The sequence below is a fragment of the Dioscorea cayenensis genome, chromosome 4 (genome assembly GCF_009730915.1).
Source record: "Dioscorea cayenensis subsp. rotundata cultivar TDr96_F1 chromosome 4, TDr96_F1_v2_PseudoChromosome.rev07_lg8_w22 25.fasta, whole genome shotgun sequence".
Taxonomy (NCBI): Eukaryota; Viridiplantae; Streptophyta; class Magnoliopsida; order Dioscoreales; family Dioscoreaceae; genus Dioscorea; species Dioscorea cayenensis.
Window position 1 is genome coordinate 5,548,663 of NC_052474.1, and position 19,985 is coordinate 5,568,647.

Sequence of the window (19,985 nt, forward strand, 5' to 3'; positions counted from 1 at the left end):
AAAAATATTTATAACTTTCGATTCTTAATCTATTTTTGAAAGACTTGAGTAACATTGATTTAGCAAGATATTTTTTATCTTTTTAAATATTTGGCAAGTATTTTCATATGCATACACACACAAACTTGTAGTCTCGTAGTCTCATATACTTGTATACATATTATTTACATTTTCCATGCCACCAACTGTTAAATAAATAAAAGTTAAAACATGGGTTGAAACGCAAATGGAATACTATAATTTATAAAGGGGCAAAACGTAAAATTCCCTAAAAGCATACACTCATTTGCGTTCTATCATCGTCCGCTGTCGGATCTATCAGAATCCAAATCCGACATGCAATACAGCGACTCTACGATGCTTTCGGACTCGGCCACCGCCGCCGCCGACGAGGCCCTTCGTCGGCTCTCCGACAACATCGCCACCCTCCTCCACTGGACGGACCACGCCGACGCCTTCATCATCGTCAAAGGCAAGCCCGACCTCGCGATCCCCGTCCACCGCTGCGTGCTCTCCGCGCGTAGCCCCTTTTTTCAGCGTCTCTTCTCCACGATCCCTAAAGGGAAAGAGCCGAGGATTGAAATGGGTGTTGTCGCGAGTGGATTCAACGTCGGAGTTGATGCTCTGCATTCGGTGCTCGCCTTTGTTTACAGTGGCCGTGCTGGGATTCCTCCGAGGGACGCCTGTGTGTGCGTCGATGGGGATTGCCTGCACCTTTGTTGTCGCCCGGCGTTGGATTTTGCTCTTGGAGTTCTCTTCACGTCGTTCAAGTTTGAGATTTCTGAGCTCGTGAGCATTTATCAGGTCGGAGCTAGCTTTCTGGTTTTTATGGATTTTGAGGTTTTGTTCTCAAGTATGCAATTTTTGAAGTGCTTTTGGATAGTTTTCAGTTATTATGGTTTTGCTTGGTTTTACTTTTTGGTGAGTGTTTCTATGCACTTTTTCTACTCTATTTCTGCTTGGATTCTGTTTGAGGTTCTGTTTAACTATGCAATCTATGTGGTTTTTTCAGAGATGGATTTGCTTCAAAGTCGTCTTTTGAGGTGGTTTTGTATGCTTTTGAATGATTTGTTTTGCTCCAAAATGAACTTCTGGTTATGCTTTTGAGTGGTTTTGAGCTTTGTATTTGGATACGTACCTGCTGATATACTAATGACTGCTCTTTTTAGTTACTGTTTAATCACCATTTTGACTCTCTCTGTATGCTTGGGGTTTTGTTCTAGTATACATTTCGAAGGGGTATTCTCACTTGTGTGACATTGAGTTTGAGATTAAAAGTGCTTTCCAAGAGATTTTGATTCGCTTCAAAATGGCCTTTTAATAATGGTTACTTTTGAGTGGTTTTGAACTGTGAGCTTGTTCTTGAAGTTTAGTGTTTGATTTACAAACTTTGTGAATTACTGGAATTTAATGATAGTTAGTAGAGGTAAAATAAGGTTGGATCTGTTTGACGTTGAATAGAATTTCTTCCCTCATTTATGTCTTAAAAGTTCTTTTTATTCGAAGACAAATCATCACTCAAACATTCTGATTGCAGGAACACCTCCTTGAAATTCTTAAAAATGTAGTAATAGAGGATGTTCTGCTGATTCTCTCTGTGGTTAATATGTGCAATGATTCCAATGATTCCTGCAAGATATTGTTTACCGAGTGCGTTAGGATTGTGGCTGATTCTGACCTTGACATGCTGACACTTGACAAAGCATTGCCTGAAGATGTTGTAAAACAAGTGATAAAGCTGAGGCCGACGAGTCCTGTATCTCTCGGACCTCAAAGGCCTGGTTTTCCCAATGCCAATATGAAGAAAATATATAGTGCTCTCGATTCAAACGACTTTGAATTAATTGAAATGCTGCTAGCAGAGGGGCACACATCTCTGGATGATGCTTGTGCATTACATTACGCTGTATCTTACTGTCACGAAAAGATTGTGACGACAATTTTAGATCGTGGAATGGCAGATGTTAATCGAAGAAATGCCAGGGGTTACACTGTGCTTCACTGTGCTGCTATCCGTAAAGAACCGGTAATTATCATTTCTGTTCTAGCTAAGGGAGCTCGACCATCTGAAGTTACGCCAGATGGGAGAACCGCACTCCAGATTTTAAAGAGACTTACAAAATATGTAGACTACAAGAGGCCAAGTGATGAAGTGAAGGCCTTTACTGATGACCACTTATGCATTGACATGTTAGAGGAAGCTGAAAGAAAAGATCCACTACTCAGAGAACCTTTTGTTTCTCATCCAGTGGCCGGAGAAGATCTCCGTGATTCCTTGTTGTATCTTGAGAATAGAGGTAATTCTATTCAGTTTAGATTTTTGGTTTTTAGTTATGACAATTGTAAATCATTTCACATCTTGTCCTTGCAAATCATACTTGGAAGCATTGTGCTCTACCTACCATTAATCTTGAATATTTTTCCTTTGAAATTTGTTTCTCAACTATTCCTGAACTGATTCTGTGTAGCTGCTAATATGAACTGTTCACTTCTTAATGTAGTTATCTTTGCAAAATTCTATTTCCCGTTTGAAGCAAAACTCGCAATGAAAATTGCTGGAGTGGATGGTACTTTGGAATTTGTTGTATCAACTAGTCTGAGTGAAACACGAGAAAATCTACCCCGGAAGGAAGCACTATCAAGAACAGGTAATCCTCTGAGCTTATTAGCTTCTTTTTTACCCCCGGCTTTTTGGCTCTTATATCTATGATTATATCCAGTGCAAAATCAGTCATGAAGCATATTTTCATGCTTTTACATTTTGAAAACTTTGAATAGTTTGATCTATTGGTAATTTGGGTTTTACACATTGCCTTGTGATTCATAAGACCAACATTACTGAGACTTTGTGTACATCTCTAACAAGGCTTTGTTAGCATTACAGCATTCATTTGTATGATTGTGTAGATTGGTAAAATGCCACCTTTACTTTCTATTTAGACTCACACGATCCACTGAATTCAAAAGGAATTTGCATGGCTGATGTCTCTTGTAAGAAACTAATATCAATAATTTTCTTTTTACTCTCTTATATGAGCACAACACAAATAAGATCATTGACCGATTGTCTCTCATTTATATGAACACAAAAACAAACTTTGCCATCCTTTGTACAATTTATTTTCAATCTCATATGTGAATACATACACAAATATTGTTTTCCTTCTTGCCATAATTGTCAAACTTCTTTTATGTGTTTGTCCATGCAGTGGCACTTGGCAGATATTTCTTTCCACGATGCTCAGCGGTTCTTGACAACTTGCTGGACAATGAAGGTGAGTTAAATGAGCCTGAACAGAGAAGATACCTTGAAATCCTTGCTGATATTTCAATGGCGATATAGAAGCACACATCGACCTTAGCTTGATCTTCATTTAATAATTTTTCACTCAAGGACTGAACCAATACTGCAGGGCGATGATGTATATATATATATGTATATATGTATATAGTTGTGCAATGTGTTTTGTATCTGGTTTTCTGCAGTTATCTTCATGAACTTGCTTGGTTTTTGTATATTTTCAGGTTGTTTTTGGTACAGTACAATAATACATGTGAATGAATCTGAAACCAAAGTTGGTGTAAATATATAATTGTACTGGGTTAATCTTGTCATTTACCTGTTTCTGCATGCATTAAATGCTGGATTTGTTGCCAAATTTCTTATTTGCAGTTTTCACCCCCTGTAATTACTGATGAAACACCCGTCAATATTATTTCCACTTTTACATATAACCATGTAAAATTTGTAATTTTTTAAACGACCTTGTGAGGTTTTATGATAAACATATATATATATATATATATATAATTGCAACATGAGTTATACACTCATACAAAATTTTAATAGCTCATACATACGTGGAAATACAAACTGTCACGTAACTATAACATGTGGATTTTTTAAATAAAGCATGGCGTGAATATAATTTTATTTATTTATTTATTTATTTATTTATTATTATTATTATTATTATTTTGCATATTTTAAACTTGCAACGATTAGTAATTTATTATAAATGAGGGGGTGGAATATAAATAAAAATATAACGAGGGAAAATCCGTAATTATGAGAGGGATGTAGATAAAAAATATCCTATCGGATTCGGGTAAAATCCGACCCGCTAAGGGGCAGCACGCGTGTTGGTGCCTTCGCAGTTGGTAGTCATCGAACGCAGCGATTCGAATCGCTTTTCATATGTAAAATCAAAAGAAACTCGCATTGCTTTTTGTTCTTCTTGATCGGTGGAACTCTTCGATTTCTTCTACTTGTTGTTCTTGTGGTCCTTAATCCTTCTCTTTCTAAGCCAATCCATGGATGAATCACTTGCAGGTATTCCTTCATTCTTTTTCTTTTTTTGTCTGGACTTTATCTTTTCTTCTTTGAAGTTCTTTGTTGGTTCTGAGAATATTAGCAAGCATTTGTTATGAAAAACAACTTTTCGTTGCTTTTTTGTTGTGTGTATGTGTGTGTATTGGATTCGAGATGAATGAAAAAGTTAAGTTTTTTCAAGCAACTGGGGAATCTAGCTTGTGGAAAATGTCCTCATAATTGGTTTTTTCTTTGTAGTTTTTTTCTGGAATTGTTGTTGATAAAGATTAGGTCTTTTTCGATGCGGAAGACTGTTGTGTTTCTTGTTTTTGTTACTTTCAATCAAATTGGTAAATTTAGGTGTGAAAGTTCTTTTTTTTTGAACTAATGGGAAGAATTGAGATTCATTTGCAGTGCTGTTTGTTTACTACATTGGTAATAGTATTGAAAAGCTGCTCTCTAAATAAATAAATAAATAAACAAATAAATTCCAAGAATTTAGCATATATTTTCAATGTTTTCAATTCAAATGTCTGGTTGTCATCAGGGGATGTTTCACAAATGAAAATGTCTGAGAAGAAATTAGATCTTTGTCTATTTGAAGACTGTTTTGTTTCTTGTTTTTTTGGACGTGGAAACTTACTTTTGATGAAAAGATTCTGTTTTTCAAATAAGGGTAGGATCAACATTCATTGGCAGTATTAAATGTTGAATGAATTGGTATGTAAGACATCAAAAGCTTCTTTTTTGATCAAGTTTCCTACTTTTGTTAGTGTTAAATCTGAAGAATTTCAGATCCATTTTCAAAGTTTTCAACTCACTTGTCTGATTGTCATCCGGTGATTTTTCCCAAATGAAAAGATCTGAGTTTCATTTTTAATGTTTCTGTATTTAAATTTCAAATGTCTGATGTATCATTTTTATTGAATTTACATAGTGATTCTAATTTCTTGTTTATCTCTTGTTGAAATGGATAGAGAAGGATGTGAAAGCTCCTAATTTGATAGAAAGAGCAAAGGAGGAGATTGAAGCAATCATGCATAGGGAGAAGAAGCATAATAAGGAGACTCATGGAATGCGTGATGACATCGATGAGACTACACCTATCGACGAGATTAAAGGCCCCAATGTCTTCGAAAGAGCAAAGGAGGAGATTGGGGCCCTTGTAGAAACTATTCATTCAAAGAAGGAGCATGATCACCAAATGCATTCAGAGGATCGAAAGGGCTTTTGGGAACTTCTTGGTAGAAGTTTTGAGAAATTTTGCTCTCCGTTTACTCCAAAGCGAGATTGATTTTCAAATGAAAGAACATTGGTGTTTGCTTGTGTTGTATCTTGGATGAAAATGCTCTTGTTGTGTATCTTGGTTTGCTTGTGTTGCATACATTGGTGTTTATATGAATGAGAATTTTGTTCATGATTTATATTTGGGACTCATTTCCTGAAGCTGTAGATCATTAACAGTAATTAATTTCTGGATATCCAGAGTGCATATCATTTGCTTTTTATTGTCTCTTGTTGTTTGCTTGTGTTCTGTATGTTGGTTTTTATGAATGAAAATTTTGTCTGTGGTTCATATTGATATTCATTTCAGGGAGCAGTGAAAAAACTTCTTATCATTGCAACACTAAACATCCATGTTTATGACTGAAACTTTGGGATTCAGTTCAGGAAGCAGAGAAATTTCGATGTTAAGATTTTTAACCGGAATGGAAAAGAATTGTGTTGCAACAACACCACATGATACTTGGAATGAAATAAATCAATGTCTTCGGTTGTTATATGAATCCATTCCTTATAACATGATTGCAAGGTTATTCATCTGTTCAGCAGTACCAAATGTCATTTGAACATGTGTGCCTTCGATTATTAGGTTCAGTCTCACATAAGGTATAAATGCAGAAATGAAGATACAGGGCGATACCGATACTAAGAATACGATACTTTAAGGATTCACTCAATCCAAACATATATTTTCCCAATAAAACATGCATTTGTTTCCTGTAGGCAATGTTCTTCATCTAAAATGCAGAAATATTCAACAGAACCAGTGATGAGAAATACAAACTTTTTCACAAGAGTTTGGCATTCTTCAAAGAACACAAGCTTTCATCTCATCCTTCGGTTTCCCCGGGAACCCAGCGGCACTACATGCAGCTTCACACTTGATGCCACATTCCTCGAATCTGCTAATCTTCTCCTTCTGGCAGTATTTCATGCATTCACAGTAACAATTCTGGCCAGCATCCCCCCTGCTCACAAAAGACATGAACAAAATCATGCACATGAAAATCAATGGCGCCATATTCTTAGATGCCATTATCTTCTTGCTATCCCAATCACTGGTTACAAACATTGCAAGAATTTGATAACTAAATAAGAGAAAAGAAATTAAGAAAAGAAAAACAGTTGTTTGAAATGGTCAAAAGCTTAGTTTGAAACTATTTTTGGTTAAAATCTATTTTAAACAACAGAATGAAGGAAATACACTAAAAATAGAACACAGTTAGAACTTGGAACTCATTTAGCTGTGCAGTAAATGTGAATCCTGCCATGCATTCAAGCTCAGATGACAACTCAAGCATGCCTTTGATTGACATGAAAGCATTCATGCATGTCTGGTTTCCATCACAGTCCTTTAAATGAAAAGGCATGCAGTCTGCTCTATTTTCCCAAGTAATCACCTCAAATGGAAACTTATTAGGAAAAGAGAGATAGAGAAAGTGGATTCTTTGTGACCCGAGGACTTAGATTGTGGAGAGTGATGTAGTGTTCAAGTGAGGTCACATATATATATATATAAAACAAAATATATGTATATATATATATATCTCTTGGGAACAGGAAGAAAAACAGTACACCAATGCGTGAAGAAAACAAGTGAGACTTTAATGTGGAAAAACCAAAGAACAAAAGGAAGTTACCATTCTTGAGATAGAGCTCAAAGCTATTCCTATATAACAAACAAACCATGCAATCCCTTCACTTCATTCTCTCATATCATAACTTCATGATGAAACAGTGGCAACAAAACAAGCTTTTTCCACTTGTTCTCCTCCTTATTCTGCTTTTCATTGCATGGAGATCAATACAAGGTGGGAGAGTTTATTGGTAACTTTTTTTTCTTTTCTTTTTTTTTTCTGTTTTGTTTAAATGTATTACTCATTACTTTTTTTTTCCTTTTGTTTTAATTATCAGGGGTTAATGGAGAATGGGAGGGAAAACAGGTTCAATCTCATTCACTATTTTTGAAAGATTAATGTGATGGTTTGTAAATTATATGTATGTTTGTTTGGGAATTGCAGGGAATGAAGAGAGCTGGCTCAAGACCACCAAATTGTGCTCATAAATGTGGGGAATGTAAGCCCTGTTTAGCTATGCAAGTGCCCACAATAACATATCAGCAGTTCCCTTATTATGAACCTGAAGGATGGAAATGCCAGTGTGGTTCCTCAGTTTTCAATCCATGAAATCAAACTAGTTCTCAGAATCATCATCATGAGCATCAGACAAAAATATGATCGCCATGTTTTCAACCAATTAGTGAGATAAACCTATGTTTGTAGCTGTAATCACCGTTTGAGATTAACGTTTTATAAGTACTTGTAGTTTGACATTTGTCACTTGTTAAGAGTACTATTTGAACAAGTTTCCTTAATTTTCACTAGCTTGACAACAATTTTTCAGTCTGAGAATGATATAAACAAAGCTTTCAATCAATTTATAGATACCATACAACTTTCAATTCATTTAAAGAGATAACACAAGTATTTCTCCCGAATTTTGATTTCAATCTTGAATTCACCATGCCAAGACTTAAACTACTATCAGGTTCTCCTGAATTTTGCTTCAATCTTGAATCATCAGTGCTTTCATAAAACATTGATTTGTATAGTTCGAACAAGACCCTTTATGCAGAAGCTTGTACTGAAGCGGTCTTTTCCCGTGGCGGCACCCGGAGGATGGATTTCATCATGTCATAGGCAGTGAAACCAATGGCCACTGATGGAACGACCTGAAAGATGACAATTAAGGCTGTTAAGAAGAACTTGATAACCAAATAATAGCCAGATAATTCTGAATAACAACATAGGCAGCCATAATAAAGAACTGGATCATATAGCCTTGCATAATAAGTACCTTGACATAGTTAAGGCTAAGACCAGCAAACAATTGTTTCCATCCTTGATTTCGAACGATGAAGTTGAGCCCTTGAATTGTTCCCTTGATTTGAGGAGAACCAAGTTGATTAGACTGCTGATTGTTCTGGACCTGAGAACATGAAAGCAAGAAAATAAGATGAGCTGCATAGTCCAATTTGGTTTGAAAGCCGTCCCTCTGTTATAACTTCGATGCCAAATTTTTAAAATACCTGCATCTGCCTCCTAACAACATCAAGTGGGTATGTGAGAGTCTGCCCAAATAAGCCTGCTAAAGCACCACAGGAAAGCCGTAAAACAACAGATTTTTGGTGCTCTTCGGGGACCCGAGTCTTGAGTTCCTCATATATGTAAAACTTCAGACCAGCATAAGGAAGAATGCCAATAAGAGTTGGACCTGCACAGAATATATATTGGTGACAGTGAGAGAGCTTCATTTGAAGATAACAGATAAATCAAAATAAATAAAAAGAAATAAAGACATTGGATAAATGTCCCAAAGAGAAAAAAGGGGGAAAAACTAGGCTGGGGAAAAAATCGAAAGTACTACAATGGGTGCCTTTACCCTTTATCTTTAGTGCCCATCAAAGACCGTACAGTTTTCACCCATAACTCAAACTCAGAGTTAAGTTTTAACAAAACTATGTATGCACCCAACATACCCTTCTGCAAATAGGGCAATCTTTTGTCCACCTTTGATGTTTGTCATCTGAGAACTTAGCCTACATATAGATATGGGCATCAAAGATTTGACATCCATTGGGCGTTCGAATGAGACAGGCTTACATTCAGGAAAGCTATGATGATGGGCATAAATAATTTAGTAGCTGTCAGAGAAACTATTGATATCAAAGACATGCAAATAAAATGTGGTTTATCATCCCTATCAATACAGGCATTCTTTTACAGTATACATATAGCGTAGTCAAATTTAAGGAGAATTCATAGTTTTAAAATATTTTCTTCATAATGGTCTTCGTTTATTGAAGCATGGTTCTTTGCAAAGCGGGAGGAATGGTTTTGATGGTTGGTAAAGAATCCACAATCAACAAAACATCACTAGACTCCACTCGTAAAAGTAGATCTCAGAACTCCAAGCATTTAACTATATTCATGGAGTAATAAACTAAAGGAAAATCACTGAGAGGCCTGAAACATAGGTACATAACAAAATCATCTAGGATAATAAGATTATCCAAATGGGCTGCCGATTTTATGATAAGAATCTGAAATCAAATTTAAGAAAGATGCATACCAACTCCTCGATACAAGGATCGTAATCCACCTTCCATATAGACACTTCTGAAAACATCTTTAATACCATTATAAGAAGGCTGGGCATTATAACTCAATGAATTCCCAATTCTTGTGTTAGCCATCTACACAAACAAACGAAAAGAAGTTTGGTATTAGATAAAACAACATATGGCATCATACCTCAAGGCTAGTAATATAAGAATGTTAATATAGAGTATTAAAAAATAATAATTAACTGCAAAACCATATGGCAAGAACATTTTTATTGTATCAGTGTTAATTCAGTCAGATACATTTCGAGAGACAGGAAGCCATAAAAAAATGGTTATTTGAGTTATACTATACAAAGAATGTAAGGCTATAGTAGTAACTTACAAGGTAGTCAAATCGAGATTCGAATCGTGAATCGAAATTCTAAATTTGTGAATCGAGTATCGTGAATCGAATCGTATCGTAAGATTCGGTTCAACATTTTAAAGTCATATATATATAACATGATTATATAAAAAATAAAAAAATAAAAATTCTAAGTCATAAATTAAATATAAACTAGTTTGGAAGACATTTTCTTAGTTTGAGATCCTGTTTTGAGCTTAGAAGACATTTAAGTATTAAGCAAACCTATATATATTTAAAAAAAAACATTAGTTATTTCAAAAATAGTTCAGATTTAGAAATTAATAGAATAATCACAAAAAGATTAAATTATGTTAAAGATTAGTTTTTAAATTAAAAAGATTTCTGTCCATAACAAGAGTTTTAAGATAACAAATTAATTTGATATTAAAATTAAAAAAAAAAAGCATTATCTTTTAATTAATCTTTGAATTTGTTTTTGGATAACAAATTTAAAGATTAATTAAATAATCACTAATTTAAAAAACTTTTATAATAATTAAAATAGTTGATCGCATACATTATAATAAAGAATTTAAAAGAAAAAGAGAAGAATGCCAAGAAAGATGAAGATATGGTATAAAATGCCTTTGTTGAGGATGTTGGAATAAAATAACAAAATTTCTCCTTCCTCATATGTTTCTTACTCTTTTTATTCTTCCTTTTCCTTTGATTTTCTTTTTTTTTTTTTTTAATTCAAAACTTGTATTAACTAGGAATCGTTGATCTTCTCAATTTATATCGATTCGACCGATTCGAGACAGATTCAAATGATTCATTCACGATTCTAAATCAATTTCGATTCTTTTATAAGATTCGAACCGTTACGGGTGAAAAACGATATGAATCGTAAGATTCGTATCGAGAACCGTACGATTCTAACTACACTGGTAACTTATTAAATAATGGTAGAAATAGCGATATGTTGAAAAATTAAGTATGACATTAAACTAGAAGAAAAGAAAAATGTACGCAATGAAGATGACATAAATAACATAAAATACCTCATAAGCTAGTTTAGTCCGAGCCAAATCTAGAGGATAGGTACATAAAACAGCAGTTCCACCAGCTGCTGAGCCAGCTAAAAGATCAATGGAAGGTCCACTTCCCAAGGAGGGGCAGTTATTCAAAATCCAGCACCGATATTGTTCGTATGTCATAAAATGTAGTGCCGCATAGGGCACAATTCGAAGAACACTAGCACCATTCCCCCTGGAAGAAAAATAAAAGAAAGAATAATTATTTAACACAAAAGAGACCACTGCAACTAATGCAGACTCTGCTATCTGATGGCTATGAAACTTACTTGTAGAAGCCTAGAATACCCTCTTGTTGCTTTACCTTATTCAAGGATTGGAAAATTCCAAGAGATTTAAACTCTGACGTTCTTGTCTATACATGTTAGAAGATGTGAAAAATCAGAAATATGTAAAACATTATTTAGTATTTATCTCAAATAATTGGTTGATGGTCAACAAAAATAAAAACTGTTAGAAAGACCAAACAAAATAATTAGAAAGGAAAATAAGGTTTGGTATTATCAAATTATAAATAAAAAAAGCAAAACAATATCCATTTCATCTGACAAAAATAGGTATTTAAGCAGGCACCTAAATCTACATAATTTGATTTGATATTCAAATGTTGTTGAAAAGCATAAGAGTAAGCAAATTGAAAGTCAGATGATCTCAAAGAGTAAGTCAAGTAAAAGGCCAAATTTCAAGAAGCATTTAAGTGAAAATAAATAACACTTCATAGGAAAAGCAAATAGAGATCCAGCAATCCTATATTTGCAATCAAGGTATGATTGCCCATAAAATGACAACCTAAGAATCAGCGAAGAGTTCCAATACCTCACATGATTCAATGTTTCATCAATACAAGTCATATAACCACCCTTGTTAATTGGAAACAGTAGATTAATTAACGCAACCAAAATTTAGTATGCAACTAACATATGGCGTCAATCAGCACAGAATCAGAAGTAATGGTTTGGTTTTAATTTCTTTTTGTGTCATATAAAGAATGTAAATCTATCCATCATGCTAAATTACACCGATCCAGAGCACAAGCCTAAAGAAAGAAATATAAAGAAGCAAACAAAACGCAATCTTTTCAAATAAAACAACCTAAGATCATGACCAACGTAAACAGAACCAATCTTTTTCATCACAATTGCAGAAAAAAACGTTGAGACACACATACCTGCATGAGAATCTTCACACGCTCCAGTGGTGCAACGGCACTCTTAGAGAAACCCCCGGCCGCGCCCCCAGCAATCAATTCCTTAATATAAACTGGAACCAAATCGAGCAAAGACACATCCACATCCACATCCGCCGCCGAGGCCGTAGCCGAAGTCAAGGTCGAACCTTGCGACGATCCCATCTCCAGAGCCACCGTAAAACACTAAATAAACTAAGTATCACACCTTAATAACCAAATCAAAGCCCAAATAACCCTAATTACCCAGCCTGTAGCTTCGCAAACTCCTTATCCCATCTATCCCTGGGCAAACAGAAGCCGAAATCTCTCTGCAGCGCGGAGAGGAGGGATCGAATGCTAAGAAACTCGCGGGGTCTCTTCGCATCCGAGGCGGAGTCGGAGAGGAGAAGATACATCAAAAGGAGAGAAGAAAGCCGAGAAGGAGGCGAATTCGGAAACCAAGAAATCAACAGATCGTCTACGACCAAGGATCAATCACGATCTCGCTGATTCCCATCGAGAAGGGCGATCAATCGAGGAGGGATTCACAAACCCTAGAATCGAATTCTCTCCCTCTCGATCGCGCCCTTCTCTGCGATCCCCTTCTGCGCTCCTTCGTTGCTCCTTCCACGATGGAGAGAGACGATTAAATATATACGAGCTCGTGCCTCGAGATGCGTGCAAGATGGAATATCTCGAGGTTATTCCTTCAGATTCGTGCAATAGTACCGATCTCTAGGCAATTTTGGACGGTCAGACTGAAAGGCGCATGTTGCGGCTAAGTAACACTAAGTTGTTCGTATTTGTCGTTTAGTCCACGGTGGAATGATGCCGATGGGTCCCGCTTTAAGACCATGTCTATTTGGATTCTAATTCCCTGGATGCCCCTGTGGTTCACGTGTTTATTCCCGGAATACCCCTCCTCCTGCGGCATCTCATTCCTGGATTGACCCTGCTTGGATTGGCCGGCAAGATTGTGTTCCTGAAATGGCCCCATCTAATCAGTAATCACATCTTTGTTTGGGAGACGCGGATTGGCTCGGTAGAATGTATGTATATAAATATATTCTCAAAATAACCCCCGAGTATCACGTGTATCTTCCCGAAATACCCGTCGCTCCTCGAGATAAGATCAAAGTAGATCCAAGGGATGATCTGGAAACACGTGGAGAGATTTTGGCCTAGTGGGGCCCGGTGACGTCGGAAATTCCGGTTATAGTCACTATTCTGTGGCTTGGAAGTGGCCACATGGATGGCTGAGATCACTCAGTTAAGAAAACACTCCCTCAAACGGACGGTGAAGATGGATGGGCTTTTAATAACAATCATACAACTGGGCTTTCAAGCAAATAAAGCCCATTGACATTAACTGGGCTTTTATATATTGGATAGAGTCAAATAAAGACAACCTTTAATTTAATTTATTTGCAAATAAGAGCCCTTAAACAATTTATTTCTATAAATATCAGTTGTATTTGTATGCCGGTGATAAATTGGGATGAGGAGAGATATTCAATTGATGGACGATGGAGATTGATGGTGTAGGATAATTTTGTGATAAGCATTGATCAATTATTTTGAATCGTAATAAATTTTTAGTATACTATTAATTATAAAAATTATTTTAAAATATAACACATGTCTGAGTAATGGATATTAGATTGGAACTTGAAGTTTGGACTATTTAGATATTCATGCATCTCTTTAGGTCCCTATAAAAGGAGAGTTTTGTTTCTGGCAAGATTGAAAAAAGAGTTATTAATTTTTTAATCAGTGAACAATATTACAATATAGATAGTTCCTTAGTATTATGTATGCAATTTTATATAAATTTATGTTATTTGTATGTAAAATCATGCTACAATATGTATCAATCTCTATGATCTCTAGAAAAATATCATTTATCAAATTCCTTTACATGAAGGATAAGAGCTAGACCCCTAGAAGCCCATTCCAATTGTATTTGGGCTATAAATTATTGCAAGAGAAAAAGAGTTGAGAAAGGAAGGGAAATGTTAAAAATAAAAAAATTAAAGTAATTGCCATGAACTCCACATTTTGTATATAGATGATTAGTTAAATTGATATTTGTCTTAGTATTGAAATGCAAAAACATATATGTAAAATAAAATTAATGAAAAGTATTTAAGTAATATTTTCTTTTTCTACAACAAAGATATATGAAGTTCAATTGGGTCTTTTAAAGGTTAAAACAAATTGATAAAATAAGTGTGGGCTCCTTTCTTTCCATCCGGCCTTTGATTTGGATTGACCAGATAAAAAGCATGGATCACAAATCAAATTTTAATATTTTGTAGACTTCAAGGGATTGTGTGTTCATGACTTCCATTAGGGGCAAGCCCCTAATGTTAATTACCCTGGACATTGTCACAGGAACCTCCGATTAAAAAAATAAGTGTGAAGAAAGAAAGAAACTCTGACAAATAAATTTTTATTCATGAATTCATAGTCTTCGTTAAAAGTACAAGAAATTTGGAATTTAATCATCTTGACACAACAATAATTGTAGCCTTTTATCTCCTTCCGACTATTTTGCCATAAATCGCCCTTTGACTTTTGTTGACTTTTGGTCTTCGTCAACGGTCGAAATATGCATCTTGAACATGACTTAAAAACTGGTGAAGTTGTGTCTTGGATATTTGAATTTGCATCTTGGACTTGATTTGGAACTTGATTTGAATTTTCACAAGCTTCGGCTTTCAGGCTTGTGAAACTTTTTGCAACTTGTGAACTCTCCAACGCTTTATCCTTGAGGATGTTGAGCTCATTTGTTGACTTGTTCGAAACTTGGATCTTTGATTTTGAACTTGCATCTTAGATTTTGATTTGGAACTTGATTTGATTTTTCATAAGCTTCGGCTTTCATGCTTGTAAAGCTTTTGGCAACTTATGAACTCTCCAACACTTTAACTTTGAGGTTGTTGAGCTCATTTGTTGATTCATTTGAAACTTGAAACTTAGATCTTTGACATTTGACCTTTTTCCATCTTAGAATTTTTTTATTTTTGAACTTGATTTGATTTTTTTCATAAGCTTGACTTTCATGCTTGTGAGTTATTTACAACTTGTGAACTCTCCAACGCTTTATCCTTTAGGTTGTTGAGCTCATTTGTTGATTTATTTGGAACTTGGATCTTTGATTTTGCATCTTTGATTTAATTTGGATTTCAAGCTGTGGATTACCTATGTTGATGAATCACAAAACTTTGTTTTCGACCTTTTCATAAACTTCGGTCATCGTGCTTGTGAAGCTTTTTTTTGCAACTTGTGAACTATTCAACGCCTTAACTTTGAGGTTGTTGAACTCATTTGTTGACTTGTTTGAAACTTGGAACTTGGACTTTTCAGTTATCATCTTGAATTTGATTTGGAACTTGATTTGATTTTTTTATGAGCTTCGGCCTTCAGGCTTGTGAGGCTTTTTGTAACTTGTGAACTCTTCCACTCTTCATCCTTGAGGTTGTTGGGTTCATTTGTTGAATTTAAATTTTTTGATTTGATTTGGAACTTCATTTGAATTTTCATAAGCTTCGGCCTTTAGGCTTGTGAAACATTTTGCAACTTGTGAACTCTTCAACACTTCAACTTTGAGGTTGTTGAGCTCATTTGTTGATTTGTTTGAAACTTGAAACTTGGGTCTTAGACTTTGAACTTGCTCCTTGGGAATTTGATTATGTATCTTAAACTTTGATTTGGATTTCAAGTTGTGGATCCTTTGTATTGATGAATCACAAACTTGGTTTGACTTTTTCATGAGCTTCGGCTTTTTATGCTTGTGAAAGCTTTTTACAACTCATGAACTCTTGACTCTTCATCCCTCGAGGTCGTTGAGCTCATTTGTTGATTTATTTGAAACTTGAAATTTGGACATTTGATCTTTTTGTATCTTGGATTTGATTTGGAACTTGACTTGACTTTCCATAAGCTTCGACTCTTGGGCTCGTGAAACTTTTGTGCAACTTATGAACTCCCTCAATGCTTCAACTCTGAGGTTGTTGAGCTCGTTTATCTTGGATGTTTTGAGTTTGTCTTGAATTTGATCTGGACATTAAGTTATAGATTATCTGCATTGAGGAATCGCAAATATGGTTTGGCTTTTCATGAACTTCGGCTTTTATGCTTGTGAAGCTTTTTACAACTTGTGAACTCTTCAACCCTTCATCCTTGAGGTTGTTGGGTTCATTTGTTGAATTTGCATTCTTTGATTTGATTTGAAACTTGAGTTAATTTTTTTTATAAGCTTCGGCTTTTGGGCTTGTGAAACTTTTGTAACTTGTGAACTCTTCAACGCTGTAGTCTCGAGGTTGTCGAGCTCATTTGTTGATTTATTTGAAACTTGGAACTTGGACTTTTTAGTTTGCATCTTGAATTTGATTTGAAACTTGATTTGATTTCTTTATAAGCTTTGGCCTTCAAGCTTGTGAGGCTTTTTGCAACTTGTGAACTCTTCAACCTTTTAACTCCTAGGTTGTTGAACTCATTTTCTGATTTGTTTGAAATTTGTATCTTGAACTTTGAAACTTGCATTTTGGGCATTTGAACTTGAATCATGGATTTGATTTGAATTTCAAGTTGTAGATTCTCTGCATTGATGAATCACAAACTTGGTTTGGCTTGTCATGAACTTCGGCTTTTATGCTTGTGAAACTTTTTTGCAACTTCTGAACTCTTCAACGCTTTAGCTTTGAGGTTGTTGAGCTCATTGGTTGATTCATTTGAAATTTGCATCTTGAATTTTGAAACTTGCATTTTGGATTTGATTTGGAACTTGATTTGATTTTTTTTTTATAAGCTTCAGCTTTCATGCTTGTGAAGCTTTTTGTAACTTGTGAACTCTTCAACACTTTAACTCTGAGGTTGTTGAGCTCATTTGTTGATTCATCATTTTTTTTAATGCCTTGATTTTGATTTGATTTTTTTTCCTCTCTCTTTTTTTTTTGTTTTAAAATGCTTGGCTTTTGAAGATCTTGAAATATCTTCATCACTCTTAAGAGAATCAATGGCCTCAAACAGGGTCCATGAGCTCAAAAAGAGTTTTATGGGTTTTGGAATTTTTCATCACTCGAAAGAGAGTCAATGACCTCAAACAAGGTCCATGAGCTCAAAGAGAGTTTTTACTCGATTTTTGGAATTTTTTTCATCACTCGAAGAGAGTCAATGGCCTCAAACAAGGTCCCATGAGCTCAAAGAGAGTTTTATCGGTTTTGAATTTTTTTCATCACTCCAAAGAGAGTCAATGGCCTCAAATAGGGTCCATAAGCTCAAAGAGAGTTTTAAAGGGTTTTGGAATTTTTTGTCACTCGAAAGAGAGTTAATGGCCTCAAACAGGGTCCATTAGCTCAAAGAAATTTGTCATCACTCCAAAGAGAGTTAATGGCCTCAAACAGGGTTCAAGAGCTCAAAAAGAGTTTTAAAAGAATCTTCAATAGCCAATCCGCTTCCGTGATTGTTAAGAGGCAATGAAGAGGCCCTCCAAAAGAGAGCAATCGACATGCATTAGACATCACGGTAAGCTTAAGGGGGTCTTGTGAAATTACCAAAGTACCCCTCATCTTCGCTAAAAAAATCCTTCTTTTTTTCTTTTCTTTTTTTCTTTTTCTTCTGCATTGAGGCCCTCTAACTTTTTCATTTTTCACATTTTATGAAATTTTTGCAAATGAACCCCCAAACTTTCATATTTTTCATATTTTTTTCATGGCTTTTTTGCAGCTTAAACCCTCGAGCTTTCATATTTTCGCACATTTTCACAATTTTTGCATATGTGTCCTCAAATACTTCGCTTTTTTTACTTATCCATAGATTTTTGCAATGAATCCCTAATTTTTTTCTACAAAAATTTTTTTGCCAAATTTTTATAACGAGCCCCTTCTCTCTCTTTCCTCTTTTTTTAACAAAGAATCCAAATATCGAATGAATAACATTCTGTCTCGGATTACATCGAAATATTAGCCAAATCTAAAGGCCAAGACATGAGATGGAGGTTTTGATTACTGAAAAGCTATCTGTGCAAGTAATACATAAAGACATGCTACTATGGTATATAACTCATTAATAATTTAAGCAAGGAATGCATGGTTCACTAAAAGCAATCCACGATGCATGTCCCACCATGACTAATATTCACATAGGAATGAATGAACGAGTGAAGCACGGGTTATGAGAATTTTTTTGTTTTTGTAAAAACTAAAAATCTAGGCATTTTGCATGGATGCAACTAGAATATGTATATGTATAAATATTTTTGAATAGAATTCTATAAGAGCATCTACCTCTTCGAAGTCATAAGCACCGACGAGTTTCTCAAGCATGCCCTCGAGATTTGTGCTAGGGGTTCGAACATCATCTTGCTTGTCGTGGTGGAGCAATTGATCTTTTTCTTTCTTTTTATAGGGAAACATCAAAAATGCCAACAAGTCGATTTGATGAAGAACTTCATCGATGATCTTTTTATGATTGAATGTTGTCTCTGCCATTGATCTTCTCATTGCCTCGGGATTGAGATCGAGATATGGGATCGGAGAAGAAAACAAGCAACGAGGCTTCTTAGGGATTCCGCCGAGTGGTGACGTGGCCGAAGCCATATACATCGTCACCACCACTGTTGTACTTCATCTTATCCTTGACTTTCTTTGGCTCATCTTGTGGTAGAGAAAAGAGAGTGGGAGAGGAACTAATAGAGCCGAAGGACCATTGTCAGACTTTCTTTCTTCCTTTTCAGTCTCTCCTCCTTCTCTTCTTTTTTTCTCGATCCCTGCTCTCTTCTTTTTTTCCCCGTTTTTTTCCCCCTTTTTTTCTCTCTTTTTCCACAAATCCTCAACTTCCCCAAAAATCCTCAACCCCCGAGAGATTTTTTCCTTCTTCACTTTTTTTAAATTTCAAAATCCCTTCTTATCTTATCCATTTCTTTTTATTTCTTTTTTTATATTCTCACTCATTTTTATTATTTTTTTATTTTAATTTAATTTATTATTTTTTTTCACGTGACAATTTCGGTGCACATTCATTTTAGCCCTCATATATATTTTTTATTTGATTTTTTTTTCTAATATTTTTTTCTTCTATTTCTTCTTTTTTAAAAAAAAAGTCTATATAAACAATAAGCATTTTAAACATATAAGGAAGGTGTTTATCCCTTTACTCAAGGGAGATTCTATAAACTCTAAATTATTAAATTTTCTTTTTAATTTTTTATTTGCGGTATTTAAGTTATATCTATTTCAAAAATCTAGTTGATATATATATATATATATACTTATTACTTATTACTTATTAAAGATTGTTTGATCATCAGAAATTGCATAGAAAAATATCATATTTCATTACGTTGTTTTAAAAACAACATTCACGATAGGAAATATTATATTTTTTTTATCATTTTTAATTTTAGATTAAAAATAAATCAAAAGCTTTTTTATAATATTATTCATGCCAACTTGTTTAATGGTTTCTAATGGTTTCTAAGAAGAATAAAAAGAATCATTTCTCTATATATTGCTTATAAATTTTATATAAAAACAGCTGTTAACACTTAACTTGATCTTGTTTGATTAGTGTTAATTAAGTTTATCACAACTCACCGACACGTAACTTATTATTTTAATTTATTCAGAGTCAATGGTAGATAAGAATAAACA

The 19,985-nt window shown here is 34.8% G+C and overlaps 3 protein-coding genes across 5 annotated transcripts; 2 read left to right on the forward strand and 1 right to left on the reverse strand.

Annotated features, from left to right (window-relative positions):
- The first annotated feature begins 309 nt into the window (after positions 1 to 309).
- Positions 310 to 3,619, forward strand: LOC120258331 (BTB/POZ domain and ankyrin repeat-containing protein NPR1-like). Its single transcript, XM_039265706.1, has 4 exons — positions 310 to 804; positions 1,538 to 2,297; positions 2,502 to 2,648; positions 3,210 to 3,619. The coding sequence occupies exons 1-4, from the start codon at positions 337 to 339 to the stop codon at positions 3,341 to 3,343; spliced, it is 1,509 nt and encodes a 502-aa protein (XP_039121640.1). The 5' UTR covers positions 310 to 336; the 3' UTR covers positions 3,344 to 3,619.
- A 522-nt stretch (positions 3,620 to 4,141) lies between these two features.
- Positions 4,142 to 5,749, forward strand: LOC120258235. Of its 2 annotated transcripts, none has more exons than XM_039265591.1 (2): positions 4,142 to 4,333; positions 5,290 to 5,749. In XM_039265591.1, exons 1-2 carry the CDS (start codon positions 4,315 to 4,317, stop codon positions 5,604 to 5,606), a joined length of 336 nt encoding a protein of 111 aa, XP_039121525.1. In that variant the 5' UTR covers positions 4,142 to 4,314; the 3' UTR covers positions 5,607 to 5,749. The 2 variants fall into 2 exon arrangements, with proteins under 2 accessions (XP_039121525.1, XP_039121526.1); XM_039265592.1 differs by having other exon boundaries at positions 5,295 to 5,749.
- A 2,263-nt stretch (positions 5,750 to 8,012) lies between these two features.
- LOC120259032 (mitochondrial carrier protein CoAc1) lies at positions 8,013 to 12,950 on the reverse strand. 2 transcript variants are annotated; one of them, XM_039266559.1, is made up of 8 exons: positions 12,595 to 12,950; positions 12,331 to 12,513; positions 11,432 to 11,517; positions 11,130 to 11,337; positions 9,728 to 9,851; positions 8,685 to 8,869; positions 8,453 to 8,584; positions 8,013 to 8,327 (listed from the first exon to the last, which is right to left on the reverse strand). In XM_039266559.1, the coding sequence occupies exons 2-8, from the start codon at positions 12,511 to 12,513 to the stop codon at positions 8,223 to 8,225; spliced, it is 1,023 nt and encodes a 340-aa protein (XP_039122493.1). In that variant the 5' UTR covers positions 12,595 to 12,950; the 3' UTR covers positions 8,013 to 8,222. The 2 variants fall into 2 exon arrangements, with proteins under 2 accessions (XP_039122493.1, XP_039122492.1); XM_039266558.1 differs by having other exon boundaries at positions 12,331 to 12,534.
- Between the last annotated feature and the right edge of the window lie 7,035 nt (positions 12,951 to 19,985).